The sequence below is a fragment of the Emys orbicularis genome, chromosome 1, assembly GCF_028017835.1.
Source record: "Emys orbicularis isolate rEmyOrb1 chromosome 1, rEmyOrb1.hap1, whole genome shotgun sequence".
Taxonomy (NCBI): Eukaryota; Metazoa; Chordata; order Testudines; family Emydidae; genus Emys; species Emys orbicularis.
The window spans coordinates 362,324,784-362,339,779 of NC_088683.1; the positions used below are offsets into that span (position 1 = coordinate 362,324,784).

At 57.2% G+C, this 14,996-nt stretch overlaps 1 protein-coding gene across 1 annotated transcript in view; it reads right to left on the reverse strand.

The window, feature by feature from the left end:
- The window catches only part of ARAP1 (ArfGAP with RhoGAP domain, ankyrin repeat and PH domain 1), a 232,725-nt gene that overhangs the window by 39,365 nt on the left and 178,364 nt on the right, over window positions 1-14,996 (reverse strand). Inside the window, exons 11-15 of the mRNA XM_065423386.1 lie at window positions 13,491-13,597; window positions 13,175-13,374; window positions 11,904-11,989; window positions 7,227-7,409; window positions 3,841-4,015 (exon numbers count right to left, since the gene is read on the reverse strand). Coding sequence (XP_065279458.1) covers window positions 3,841-4,015; window positions 7,227-7,409; window positions 11,904-11,989; window positions 13,175-13,374; window positions 13,491-13,597 — 751 coding nt within the window. The remainder of the gene's footprint in view (window positions 1-3,840; window positions 4,016-7,226; window positions 7,410-11,903; window positions 11,990-13,174; window positions 13,375-13,490; window positions 13,598-14,996) is intronic.

The following is a 14,996-nucleotide window of genomic DNA, read 5'->3' on the forward strand; positions in this document are numbered from 1 at the left end:
TGGTACATCTCCTACTCTGCTGCTTGGGCCCGGAGAAGAGATCCTGGCATAGAGGTCCCCTCCTTGGGCGCGTGAGCCCTGGAGGCCGGCCTGGTGGTCTGCTTGGGGGGCTGGGATGGTGCCAGTGTGGCAGGGCACATTCAGGGCAATCGCAGGGGCAGGCGATGTGTGAGGATTGCAGCAGGGCATCGGAAATGGCTCATCACCAGGCTGTCATAGAGCCCCACAACAATAGCCCTGGGACTGGCCGGGGAGACACTGTTGTTACAGTCCCTTGTCGTCGCTCTGTTAAACGGAAGGAGCCGGCGCAATCAGCCGGAGCTCGTCTCGCCGAGCTGACAGCTCTGTTGTGCTGCTTCGTGATCAGCAAGTCAGAGGAAGGGATTCCTGAGCTACGCAAACCGGACACAGAGAGGGCCTGGTTTATCGAACATAAACCAACAGCCAGGCCGGTGGGGAGACAAAAGCCACATCCTCACACCCTGGCACTCCAGGCTGGGGGCACGGCACTAGTGCTGAATTCACTGCTAACCTTCCAGGGGAGGGGGAAAAAAGACTCTCCTAGGATGGTCTTGGGGCTCAGGGGAGCTGGGCTCTATTCCCGGCTCCGCCACAGACACCTTGCGTTAGTCACGTCACCACTCCGTGCCTCAGTTTCCCCATCTGTAAACCAGAGACGATATTCTTTCCTTTCCTCACAGAGACACCATTCAAGCTGAAATCACCCACGCCAGTGGAGTGCGCTGAGCTCCTCACAGGGAAGGTGCTCAAGAATCAGGGCAGAAGGTCGTTCTCTCTAACAAGTATTTCTTCAGCGCCGACGGAGTGCTCGGGGCTTTACGAACCACAGCGGAAGATGAGGTCCTGGCCCGCAGGTGGCCAAAGGATGGGCCTGCTTTAAAAGCTGATCTCGGTTCTATTCCCAGCGCTGCCATGGACGCTTCACGGCTCTGGGGCTCAGTTTCCCCCTCGGTGGCAATACTCAGGCCCCTGGGTGCAGTGCTCAGAGATCTGGGGTGGAAAGGTGCAAACCCTGGGGTTACTGCTGTTCCACAGGGAGCAGGGGGCTGGATAGGGTGGTGTAGAAGCAAGGTCCCTGCCCAGGATTGTTTACAGCAGAGATGCTTATCTGAATCCTTTGACTCTGCCAGCTGGCAATCTGGGCCCAGCAGCTTTCTCGAGAGCTCTCTGCTTCTCTCGCTTTCTGGTCTGGCTGAAAATACCCGGAGAACAGCCCCTCCTGTGGTATTTCAGCCCTTATGTTTCTGGCCTCACTGGGAACCCAGCAGTACAAATGATCGACGGGGGAGACATGAGCGTTCGGGCTCTTGCTCTGTGCGAGTTTTGAGCCTGGACTGCACATTCTCCAGCCTGATTTGCCCATCCCTCATAGACAGGGCCTTTGTGTCCTTGCCAGAAATGTACCTCAGCGCACTGGAGTGCAGGCAAACAGCAGGAAGCAAGCCCGGGATGGCCCCAGGAGAGGGACTATTTGACCTAAGAGCTCTCAGATGTCTCTGATTCATCGTGCACAAGCTGGAGAGGCCTCCCACCGGCTGGATTTACTTTTGTGCTGACATTTCTAAACTTGCTGGGCCAGATTTCTCCCCCTCTCCACCCCCCACCCCCCTAAATCCAACAACTTCAAGAGGTTTATAGGTCACCCAGACATTACGGTCATGAGCGAGCTGTCTATAGATTAGACTACAGATCAACAGCAGAGATCGATTGGCCCACACTGTGCTCCCAGGCGTTGTATCCCTGAGGATGGACATTTCCTTTCCTTCTTCCCCTCTGCAACGTCCGGATCCCTACCCGAGTCGATGGGAGTTTTCCAGGGATATAACAGAACCAGGAGTAACCCTTTAGAATGAGACGCCCTTTGACTGCCTTGAGGATTTTGTCCTATGGAACCAGAACTGCAGGTGAGAGAGGGGCCGGAAGCGAACCAAAACCTGGGCTTGTTTGCAGACTTTGTTCTGCCCTAGCGCTAGCGTGCCGAGATCTAACATCAAGCGCTGCAGGGCCGCGGCCGGTGGGGAAATGGTTGTGGCGATGCAGGGTGGGGAGGGATTCTATTGAATGCACACAGTCGATCTTCCCCTGGAGGCCAGGATCTGCTCGTATGTGGCTTGACACACTCATGAAGGGTCAAATGCTGCAAAGCAATGAGCCACGCTGAGCAGGAAGTCAGCTGGGAGCTCGGGTGCTCAGTGCCACACAGGTCAGACCCCAGCAAAGCACTGACAGGGGCGGAAACCCTCACTGGAAATGCGGAGCAGTCTAGAGCAGAGCATCGCTTTGGTGAATACCGGGCAGCTGATGGGTCACGCTTCCCCCAGCCATCTGCCCGAGCACCTGGAAACACCTGGGTCTATTGCCTTACCGCGTGGTCACCTGACAGACAGACAAGCCTTTGCTGCCGGCGCTCCATCAACCCGGTGCGCTGAATGCATGGCGAGAGCACTCTGTCAGAACCAGCACGGCGGGTGTGTTTATCCCGGGCCATGGCAGTCGGTGGGAGCTTTGCATCGCCTTTCACGGGAGCAGACACTAGGGGTGCTGGCATCCAGAGAGGTCCCAGCCATGGGCTGGAGGGTGGAGCTCCACACTGGGTCTCCCGGTGACCATGTGACTGAGAACAGGCAGAGTGCAACCAGGCAGAATAGGAACCAGCAGCTCCTACCACCACCCAACCTGCCCTTCCTTCCCACTTCAGCAGAGTCGCGCCTGATTTACGCCGCTGCAGCGAAGAGCCGAATCCAGCCTGACGCCTTCTCATCTCATACTGATGGAGCGCAGGGGCCAAGCAGGGGAGAGAACATCGCTTTTCAGACCCCCAGGGGAGGGACTGCAGGATCCGGCTCCACGGGGCTCCCTCCCATCGGACGCTGCCCTAGATTGCTGAGGCATGCTAGGACAGCACGGAAAGATGCTCCAGGCAGATTCCAACCAGCCCATGAGAACGGTGGGAGAGAAGCCACCGCTCCTGGTGCCTTTGCAGCTGGGCTGTTCGCTGCGTTTTTTCTGGGTAAGAAGGGCTTTTTAAACACAGTTTTAAATGTGTGTTACAGCTGACGCCAACGTACACCCATACCAGCTCCCTCCTCATTCATACCCACTCCCTGTGCTCATTACACCCCTGAGTCTGACACTTTCTCCAGAATGGTGGGGGAAACTTTCCGGGAAGCCTGACCAGAGCTAGCCTGATTTCAGCTACACGCCAAAGACTCTGTGTTTGTGCCAAAAGTTGGTCCTTTGGGGCTGAAACCTGAGCCACCGTGGGGCCAGGAGGTTCAGCTCTGAGTCAGCCCAAGAGGAGGCAGGGGAGAGTTCAGAGCAGGCCCAGGGACGGGGCGAGGGCAGTTCTGGGTTCACATGGGACCCACAGAACCAAAGCCCTGGCTCATGTGAACCGACACCGCCCAGTTTCAAATAGCTCTGCCAGGGACCTAGCACGCTCCGAGCTAATGCTTCAAACTCACGTAGGATCTCTTAAGCGTTCTTGCAACTTTGCGATCCACACTCGGCCCCTCCTCCGTGGCGCGGAGGATCTCAAAGCACTTGGCACATGTTGCAAATCAAGCCTCATTAGCGAGGTAGGTGAGCACACCCAGCCCTATTTCACCGATGAGAGAAACAACGCAAGTGACTTGGTGTGTGACCTTGTACCAGTCAGTAGCGGAGCAGGGAACAGAGCCCGCGCCTGATGCTCTAACCACTAGCCCAGCCCACCCGTCTCTCTCAGGCAAGGCAAGCTCAGCAGCAGCATTTCCAGACCTCCATCCTGCTCACAGCCCCGGCTTGGGGGCTCTGCCCGGGCCCACCTGCTCCTCTTACCTGAGTTTTTGTTATGAAGCAGGAATTCCATCTGCAGCTTCTGTCCAGCCTGCTCGGCTAAGGCGATGGGGTTCGGGAAGTCGGGGTCCCCGGAGAAGCAGCTCACCTCCGCCCCGCAGAACACCAGGGACTGAGTTTCAGCCAAGTCGCTGGTCGTCACCGTAGCGCACAGGGCCTGCAAGAGGGCAAGGAAGGCAACAGATGAGTCCAGTCGCCGCTGGAGACACGGCAGAGCATCAGCAGAGAATGCCAAAGCCCCCTCACCAGCTAAAACCCAGGGTGGGAGGGCTCCGAGCTGAGCTCAGCAAAACAGGCTGGAAACAAAATATCGACAGAGGCAGAAAGCGCCGCAGGCAAGGGCTGCTGAGTGCTGCAGCTGAGAGCTGGCTTCCAGGCCGGCTGGGGAAGGGAAAGGGGCTTGAACTGGGGGAGAAAGTTTGGAGCGGCTTTGGTTTTAATCCCTCCTTTACGGAGCCCTGGGTGAAGTCATACAGCGAGAGGGTGGGACGGCCTCTGTATAGGGAGAAAACAAGCAAGCCCACATGTGGAATTCCAGAGCGCCTCTCCGACTCCCAGCCAGCCAAGAGAGGCTTAGGGCGGGGACTGGACTTCCTAAGCAAACAAAAATACAAAGCCCAGGAGGGAAAGCGGCTTGCAATCTGATACGGCCAGCCTGGTTTCTGTTGTTCTCCAGCCCAGTCGCTGCTCCCACATAATCCTCACCACGGGTGTGAAGCAAAAGGAAAAAAGAAAGAGTTCAAAAGTTAATTATGCTCCTCCCACCGTCCCCCCAACTTTGCCTGGAGCATGGAAAAAAAATCAGCTTTCCCGCTTGGTGCCATGTCTGTCACCAGCAGTTACCAGTGAGGGCTTCAAGGTGTCTCTTAAAGGGACGCTCAACAGAGCTCTCTGAAATTTGCTCATTTAAAAGATTTCAGTTCCCTGATGGAGCCCCCGGGAAATAGCCTGCCCTGAAAGAATTCCTTTAGAACAATATCACAGGGGTTGGTCTGCTATGCTGCAGTGTTTTGGAAGGTCATTTGGGGGCCCCCAGGGTAACAGTGCATCCCCCTCTGGTGGCTGGTTCTGTAGAGGATAACTGCTTACTACCGCTACCAGCCAAAGAAGTAATTCCTCTTGCTCAAGCGGCAGAGGTCCGGGCTCTTCCGAAGCAGTGATTCTGAGTCCCAGTAGACTTCACTCACTTGGTGTGAGCGGCCAATAACAGGAATTAAGCAACACAATTAGGCAGCACAATGTGTGAATCATATTGCCCCCTAGTGACTGAGCCACTAGAGGATAACAGCCTACTACTGCTAGAGGAGCTACTCCTTTGGGCCGACCACTCCTGCCCCCTGCCCTGCAACGTTTACAAGCTCGGTCAGCTTTGCAAGGGGAGCTTGTCATGAGCTGTGGGCTCGAAAGCCATTTGGTGTTCAGGGACTGCCGACACCTGGAACAGACCAGGGTCCCCAGGCGGTTCCTAGCCGCGCACACACAGTGATCATGGCAAAGGTGCCTGCGGGAGGCCCAGCCCTCGAGTTGTTGTTCAGTCAAGACCAGCTCTTTTCAGGCCGAGCAAAGCCACTAGCCCTCAGGGAGGATGGGATCTAGGCCAGCTGCAAGTTTCAATCTGTCCTGTTCAGACCTTTGTACTGGGCTAAGAGAAGAATGAAACTGCCAGGTCCCTGGATGGTCTTGACATTTGGTTACCAGCCTCTCTCCCTACAGGCTGCAGCCAAGGCCAATACGCACCTGGGGCAAATACTGCTAGAGCATCCCTACAGCAGCAGGGAGATCAGCCTTGCCAGCGGACTGTGTGTGGGGCATGAATAAACAGGACCCGAGGTAAAGGGGGTGAGGGCTGATGGGGCATAGGAGTGGATGGCTGGCCTGGAGGAGCCGGGATCCTCAGGCATGGCCTATCCCCAGCATCATGAGGGGAGACACTGGCCCTGTGGATAGGATCATGGGAAGAAAGCAAATGCAGCATTATGCTCAGGGAGAACGGGCCTGGGTGACAAGAGAACGTAAGAGCGGCCAGACTGGGTCAGACCAAGGTCCAGCTAGCCCAGTGTCCTGTCTTCCGACAGTGGCCAATGCCAGGTTCCCCCAGAGGGAATGAACAGAACAGGGAATCATCAAGTGATCCACCCCTGTTGCCCATTCCCAGCCCCTAGCAAGCAGAGGCTAGAGACACCATCCCTGCCCCGACGATGGGCCGGGGATGACGCCAGAGGACGGGCAGTACTTTCTGCTTCAGAGGTCTGGGGGGGGAGGGGGGGGGTGAGCCAAGACTCCGGACCCCGATGTTCTGATCACTCCATCCACCCAGCTCCTCCTGCTGGATTTGCCGAGCGGATTATTTTTAGCTTGTGCCTTCTCCTTTCTTTCCAGCGCCAAGAAAAAGCAAAGCCCCGGCCATCTCCCTCCCAACCGGCCACAGCCCGGGGAGGACCTGGGATCTCAGCACTAAGCGGGCCCCCATCTGCAGAGTGATGCAGTCACCTCTGGGGTGGCACGCAGCAGCTACTGAACAGCACACAGCAACATGTCATGACTCGTTACAACCATACCTGAGACACTGCAGAGGGAATTTCAGGGAGACAGAATGTTATTTCTTAACTGGAATTTGGCCAGAACAATTGGATTAGCCTCCCAGGTCTCGACCTGGGATCTTCAGGCTAAGAGCAGCCCAGGCGTCAGTTTAACATCTATTTATTGAAAACCAACATTTAACCACGCACCAGGCAAACTACCTGACCACTCCACAGAGCCCGACCTGAGCCACCCCCCCGTGCATCACACCTTCCCTATATACGACACACACATCACAGACAATAACACTGAGCACTTGTCGGTCAGACAGGAGCATGCCCATTTCACAGATGGGGGAAACTGAAGCAGGGAGCCAGGCAGCCTCTTCTGCGTGATCAGCCTGCAAGACCTTGGAGCTGATTTCATAGATTCATAGATTTTAGGGACAGAGGAGGTCAGATGCGAGGATCACCACTTGGGCCACTGCCTGGGCTCCCACAGCATCTAGTGCTATCGACTGGAGCTGTGGGTACCTGGCCCCTCCAAAAATCAGTGTCACCATCGGTGGCCCATTTGTGAACATTTGGGCAAAGCTCCCAGAGCGAGTCAGGCAGAACCACCCTTCGGAGTTCCCAGCTCCCAGGCCTGAGCCCCTCACACTAGGCCGTGCTGCCTCTGCGGAAGGCGAGGAGGAAAATCCAGCGTTGAAGGAAGCTCTTTAGCACGCAGGCCCTGGGTGGAGAAGGCCCCACCCGCTCACTGTCTCCAGGTGATGGAGACCCCTTGCCCCAGAGGCCCGCAGACCGGCCCTTCCCCTGAATGTGATCTCGAGAGCACTAGGCACCAACCTTGTTGAGCTCCTCCTGGTTCCCGAAGAGTGGGTGGTAGCGCCGATACTTGCCCTCCTTGTACTTGGCTATGAGGAAGCGTCTCCGCTCCTGGCTCCCGCTCGCCACGTGGATGGCCTCGCTGGGGGGCACGTTGGCTGCCCAGAACTGGTTCGCCACGCAGTTCCCAACCTGGCAGAACAGCTGGGGATACAAAACAGTGACGGCAGAGTGAGCAGCACAGGCTGGCACCTCTGTGCCAGTGCCACCGCCTCCCCATTGCCCTTCCCGCATCCCGCATGGATCTCCGCTGGACGCGAGACAAACCGTGTGGGGCCGGCGCCTAGCGCAGCTCTGGGTGTGGTCAAAGGGGGAGAACAGCGCCAACCTGCCTGTCATTAACGCTCAGTCCAACAGCCCAAACGGGCTCACCCGCAGGGCACGTGCAAAGCCCGTGTGTTAGTGAGGCTTTTCCCAAGGGTTGGGCTGAGTGGGGAAGGTTGGGCTAGGGGCCTGGTGCGAATGGAACAAAGAGACAGACGGACAGACAAGCAAATGAATCCCAGGAAGTCCTACGGCCTGTATTCAACAGGAGATCAAACTACGTGATCTCAGCGGTCCCTTCTGGCTCTGTGGTGTACCAACCTATGAATCGGAGATCAGATACCACGGTGAGGGGCAGCAATTTAAGAACTGGGGGTGGGGGAGAGAGAGCTGGTAACTGAATGTCCCAGCACGGACGTGGGAGCCCTGTTTGCTGTTCACATGTGAAATCACCCATTGCGTGATGTCTGCAGACAGACACAGAGACCAGCTAACTGTCGGCCTGTTCGTTCATCTCCTCCACCCCCTCAGCCAGTCTGGAATTGTTCCCCGCAGAACACACCCTGAGGGCCTTGGCTGGCCCAAACACACCTCTCCTATGGACCCCAGTCCAGAGAACACTGCTCAGCCTCTAAGCCTATGGTCTGGCAGGGCAGCCAATCCCCTGCCCCCTTTCCTGCCGCAGAATAACATCTGTGGAGCCGCACGGAGGCTTGTCGGCTCATACTGACGTTTTAAAGCGATTGCTCCTCGTTTTCACCCGGAGCAGCCCCTGCACTTTGAGAGTCACACATTTCCTTACTGATGTTCTTCCTCCTGCGCTGGTTTGTTATTGTAGGGTCGCTGGCAAGAGCTGGGCTGCACGTGCTGGTTTGTTATTGTAGGGTCGCTGGCAAGAGCTGGGCTGCACGTGCTGGTTTGTTATTGTAGGGTCGCTGGCAAGAGCTGGGCTGCACGTGCTGGTTTGTTATTGTAGGGTCGCTGGCAAGAGCTGGGCTGCACGTGCTGGTTTGTTATTGTGGGGTGGCTCACAAGTGCTGGGCTGCACATGCTGGTTTGTTAGAGGGTTGCTCATGAGTTCCAGGCCACACACATTGGTTTGTTATTGTCAAGTTGCAACTAAGTGCTGGGCTGTACCCGCTGGTTTGTTATTGTAGGGTCGTTCACAAGCACAGGGCTTCACATACTGGTTTGTTATTGTACGGTTGCTCCTGAGTGCAGGCCAAGGGCACTGCTTTTACTGTTGGTGGAGAACACAAGGAAGAACAACAATGCAGATTCCAGTAGAGAGTGCAGCGTGTGTGTGTCTGACTGTCTGCACTGTCCTGGACACAAAATGGCTGCCTGACTCCGCAGTGAACAGAGCCCTTTGTAATTCAAAGCGGCAGTGCACAGAAAATGCCATCCTCACCACAGCTAAACACTTCACAAGGCGAGAGCAAGTATCAGAGCGGGGAGAGGGAAGGGACTAGAAGGTGAGGAGAAGGTAAGAGGGAACTGACAGTGGTGGAGTGGTCCTGGTCTCTCCCTGGGGGGAGAGGGAGCTGGGGAAGAACGGAGGGGGGTGAGATCTACGGGGGGAACATCCCCATTTTGCTGTCAGCCGGTTTCTCTGCACGTCACATGGCGAGGACCATTGGGGGTTAACGTAGCCTTAGAGCGGGGAGAGCAGAAACCTGCCGCCCACAGCTAGGGAGCGCAGCTGGAAGCACTTTCAGGATGCGACCGTGGGAAGCAGGCGCAGGCAGGAGCAGACTCTGGGGCAGGGGAGAGGTGTCTGGAACGCAGAGGCCGGACACAGCCAGGCTCCGGGTGGACACGGGCCGAGCTGCAAGCAGCTTTGGCCACCCTGGTAGCAGATGAATCTCCCAGCATGCTGCGCTTTGCTTCCAGATCCCATTGTCCTGGAGAAGGGCGGGGAAGGCTGCTCCTTGGCGCGGGGCCCTGAGTCTGACTGGATGGCGAGGAGGAGCAGCCTGCCTGGGGCTGGGAGCGCCGGGCTCCTGCTGGGGATGACTCAGGCAGGCCGACGACTGTCTGGTTTCGCCTCTGAACAGCCAAAGAGGGGTCTCTGTGGTGTGTGATGGAGGCAGAGCCATGCTGAGGCCTGTGCAGCCAGTGACCTACCTCCCACCGAGCAGAAGCGAGACGGCAGCTGTCTCAGGCCGAGGCAGGATCCCCGGGTGGAGAACACCCTGCCAGGTCACAGGTGCAGCGACTGGGAGGACCGGAGGAGACGCATGACCTTTCCCAGCACCTCGATCCGAGGCTGTTGGCGCAGGCGTGCTGGCTGACCGTAGGGCGCTCTCGCAGACAGCCAGGGCCCAAGCTATGCAGGGCTTCGCAGAGCCAGGCCCTCCCTCCCAAATGAGCAGCCCCCTGCGACACATTCAGCCGTCACCCCCTCGGCGGGCCAAGGTTACCGTGGTGGGGGGGCGGATGGGGAAGCGAAATGGCCCCTGCACCAGGTCAGGTGGAGACGCAAGAGGCAGCCGGGGGAGTCTTGGGTGCCAGCGCTCTCAGAATGCAGCGCTGGCTCTGTTCGTGTCAGGGAATGTTTATTGAGAGCATCCAGGCGTTAGGTATCGACCGGTGTCTGCATCCCCCTGCCAGCTCCCTCCACGCTCCCGCCTGTTTTGAGTGCACGGTCAGACCCCACCGCCAGATCCATGTGCTGGACGTGTACGGTCCTTTCTGGTGTGCGGAGGGGGTCGGAGGATGTCAGTAACTCGCCAGAGGCTCTGGGTCTATTGCAGGTGGGATGGGTGGGGTTCTGTGGCCTGCGATGTGCAGAGGGTCAGACTAGATGATCACGATGGGTCTTTCTGGCCTTAAAGTCTCTGAGTCTAGGGTTTGCAGGGAACACAACGACGGGTGGCCTGAATATGATTCAAGGGGGGTGCAGGAATCCCTTCCTGAACTCGCCAAGCACACGGCTGCCTGCCGAGAGCGAGAGGCAGCCATGTTGTGTCCCGCTCTGTGCAGACTGTCAGAGGAGATGCATACGCACACTGCGCTCTCTCCTGCAGTTTTGTTCTTCCTACTTGCGCTGCACTCTTGATTCACAATCAGCGCTGCTCGAGACGGCAGCCCCCATTCGCTCTTCGCACATGAAGAAACTTGCTCCCCGCAGTCCCACCCAAGCCTGGCTCTGTGGGAGCAGTTCCCCGGTAGTTGGGCGGGGAACTGTAAGTAGAGGCTGATTATGAGAGGTGCACACATCCAGGGAGCGGCTGCGAGGAGGCAGGGAACATCAAGACTCCTTCCCAGCGAGAATCCTGTCCTACTCTGATCACCAGGAGCCCGTCTGAGAGCCAGCAATCTATTCCACACTGGCCGCCAAAGAGCTTGGTGATGGGTGCAGCATAAAACTTACCGCAGGCCAAGAGCTCAGGCAGCCACACGGGGCAGTGACAGCGCTAAGGGTCTGTCTCCACCGCAGTGAGAGGTGTGACAGCGACATGCGAACACACACCCGCGCTAGCAGGTACCAACAGCAGTGGCAGCGCAGGGGACCCTGGGCACATGAAGTCCAACGGCTAGCCCGCACTGCCACGGCTTCATTGCTTGTGCCCCAAGCTCCAGCAAAGCTAGCTCGGGAACGTCCACGCAGGCAGCCGTCACACCTCTGATCCAGTGGAGACATACCCTGAGACACTGGCCAGCCCCTGAGAGGGGAAGGCCTCTTTCGCCCACTCGTCACCTCCTGAGCCGGTTTTGCTGCTTGAAAACATATCCTCGGTATTTCTGCAGGAACAAAACACAGCCTTCCCCGCCCTCCGGGCTCCGGTTACTCCAGACGCAGTCACCGCGCCTGGATCAGCAGCTTTCCCACTGCTCTCACTGCAGCTGTTTCTGACTCCGACAGCTCGGCCTCTCCTCCTTCAAAACAAAGCTGTGCAGGGGCGCTATTAACGCCTTACGTCCTGTTGCCCCGCTCCTGAGCTCCTCGGCAGTGACTGATCTGCCAGCTCGGCTGTCTGCAGCCAGGCGCATTCGGGCTCCCGGTCCCAGACACGGGCTCGCTCACCCCCTGAACGAAGGCATCGGGGCGGGTTTATTTCCAGATCCATGGGAGCAATAGGGAATGTTTCCAGAGGGCGGAAGCTACAGAAGCAAAGCTGGGGATTCTACGTCACAGCAGCGTCCGTCAGGGAATACAGATGCCAAGGGGCACGGGAGCTCAGAATCAGCCCGCATGGGTTCGACTGGCAGTTTCGAACTTCCCAGAAGCGGGTACCCAGCCAGTCTGGCTCTGTACCGTTTGCCACAGGCCCCGCAAGTGTCTGAGTATCAAATAAGGGCTGGATTTCACAGATGGCTACGAAAGAGCCCCCTTTCCACCAGCCAGCCAATGGGAATCTGCACCGATACCTCGACCAGCTCCTCCGTCCACACCTTTCTGTCCATCTTCAGGCTCCGCACTTTGGTGATGCTCGGCCCCAGCCCCCGATGTTCTCCTGTGGGTCAGACAAACAAAAGCAAACGTATCATTAGGGACAGCAGCACGGCCTCGTGGTCTGAGCATGAGTCTGAGAGCCAGGAATTCGGCAACCAAGCAGTGGCTCTGCTCGGTGGCCCCGGGTTAGTGCTGTAGCCTCTCTGCCTCAGTTTTCCCATCTGCAGAAGGGGATAACGGTATCAGGTACGGCGAAGTTATCCTGCTAAGTGCCGGGTAAGCCTCCCCCCTCCTTCATGCCTCCACTTTACCCCGGAGGGTGCCACTCTAGACAGGAGAACACTTCAGTCTCCCTGGTTTTTCCAACCTGTGGCGGTTTTCTGATGCAGACAACCGCCAAAGAATCACAGCGAGTCGAGTGGGAACAAGATCTGCATTGCTGGGTCATCTCCAGCCCATCGCCTTGGCCACTGGGAACTGGACTAATACCATCCGCTCAGGGCTTGTCTACACTACAGGGCCTCTGCTGGTAAAGCTACTCCTGTACGGCTTTGCCAGTAGAGCCCCCTAGTGGAGAGGCAGCGCATGCAGAGCTCTGCCAGCTCCCTGAAGCCAACACAAGCGCTCGTCTGGCAGCAGAGCTGTGTCTCCACCGGGGGAGCTGCCGGCACAGCGGTGTCAGTGAGGGGGGTGATTGGTTTCACATTCCTAGCCAACACAGCTAGGCTGGCAAGACTTAGAAGCCTGGACACGCTTAATGACAGACACTCCTGAAAGGGCCCCTCAGGGCTCCGCTGCGGCTGCCGGGCTGCTCAGTGAAGTCCCGCTGTGACTTTGGAGCCCCCGCCCCGAGCGGAACGTGCGCTTGGGCGATGAGCAGCCTCGTCTGGACCCAGCTGCAGCTGCCCCGGCACGGATCCTGCGTCAGAAGGACTCTGATGTCCCTGTTTCTGAGTTAGGAAGAATCTCCCTCTGGAGGAGGCAATTCCACAAGTGTCCACTAGGGGGGTTCCTGACCCTGCCTCCGAAATGGCTGAGAGAGGCACAAGTCAGACCTAGCCGGGCAATTCCTAAGGAGGGCGAGAAGGATCGGCCCAGTCCGGGGTGATGGAGGAAGAGGCAAAGCCCAGTCCCATTGCTGAAGCCAGGGAGGCACCATGCTCTAAGCTCACTGGCCCAGGTGTGGAGCTGGGCTGCTCTCCCACCACCGTCCCCACGGCTCGCGCCACCTGGTCTCGGCCCGTACCTGCGCATCTCTTGCAGATGACGACACAAAGGTTGACGGAGGCCCAGTCGGGTTTGGGCGACCCGCAGTCTGCACAGAACCGGTTTGCCTCCACCGACCAGATCTTCTCCGCTACCTCCGAGTTGGAGAGGGCCTCAGCGATGGACTGCTGCATGGCCTCCACCCACTCGTCCTTCTCCTGGTCCGAGTCTGCTGAGAAGCTGAAAGACACCAGAGAGCCGTGTGGGGGAACGGAGTGGCTGAGGAGAGACCCGTGCTGTTCGGCGGGGGAGGGACCAGCACCCGTGGGGCACGGCACCTAGACTCCCCCCCTCACCTGAAGATCCTGTAAGGCGTCGTCAGATCAAATCCTCTTCTGTCCACGTCCTTCACATTCCCCACATTCATCTCAATGTAAGTGATTCCGATCCCCTGTCGATAATCCTGACGGGGCAAGAACAGCCAGGAAAGGGTTAAAAACCAATAGTACGGGACTCACAATGTCACTCCAGAGGCACCTACGGCTGTTCTGCATGTGGGAGCGAAGCCGCCAAGTGAGAAGAGGGCAGTGCACAAACTCCAGCCCTGGGCACCCAGCCTGCAGGTGCCAATACCAGCCCTATCGCACCCAGTGCTGGCAGTGCCATGGTCGCTGCTGGGGCCCTCGAGCCCCGGAGGCATGTCGTGGTGACTGGCCTGCACAGATAGCCTAACTGGGAGCTCAACTGGGGCAAAGCGCATGAAAGTTTCTGAAGGGTCACAATAACTTGTACCAACAAAGGGCGATGGGATCAGGTGCAAAAGGGAGACAGACGGACCCAATGAGACCACACAAGAAAGGCCTCCGGATATAACTCAAGCACTGGGTTAAGATCACACCTGGCAAACAAGAGCAGCGTGGGACCAGAAATCAACGGATCAAACAAGAGCAGCGCGGGACTGGAAATCAATGGAACAAAGCTGGTGTGTAGGAAACGAGGCCGAATCGGTGTACGATATAATGAGGGGATGGGCCGTTCCGCCCATCGCTCCCTTCTGGGGTTCTGAAAAGGAAAAGGCATCTGGGGGCAAATTAGCAGCTGTCTGCCAGCGATCACTGGAGTGAGCTTTACCATCATGGCTGACACTCCCACCGTCTCCTGGGACCCCAGGATCCATCACAACACCACTGGGCCGCCTTTGTTGTCCTGATCCCAAGAGATGTCCTGACCACACTGGGCCGAGAGCAAGCACCTCCTGGGATGTGAGAGTTTGTAAAACACCCCCCGTCCCTGCCACCCGTGTGTCCTTTTCCTTCCTCCCCTTATTTCTTCTCTTTCCTATCCCTCTCCTTTTTAATGCAGTCTGATCAGAGCTGGGCGTAGCCAGCCAAGACTGTATTTTGCAACACAGCTGCAAGCCTGTGATCAGAATGAGGCAGATGAAAGCAATGCTGTACACAGCCCGACGCTGGTACGTGTTTGCCAGGTGGGTGATAAGACCAAGACCATGTGCTGGGCCTGCGTCCTTCCAGCACTGAGGTTGCAAATGAGTCAGGCCCAGAGATAGAAGCTGCATTTTCGCTCTTTTTCTCTCCCCTTTTGTGTGTCTCTCTTGTGTTGCCTTAGGAAACAGGACTGGACTTTAGCACCAGCAGTTCCAGCCCATCTCAGCTGACTTCGTCTCTTTCCCCCCACAAGGACAGCTATTACCATCTTTGATACCATCTCAGAAGACTGACAAACAAGGAAGTTTTCCTTATAGAAACTTTTTGCAGCTCAAGGGCAAGGGAACAATGCTGTGGTTAAAAGAAAAGTTCCTTAATATTTTGCATTTCAAATGCTTTAACTGTTTGTTCTTCTTT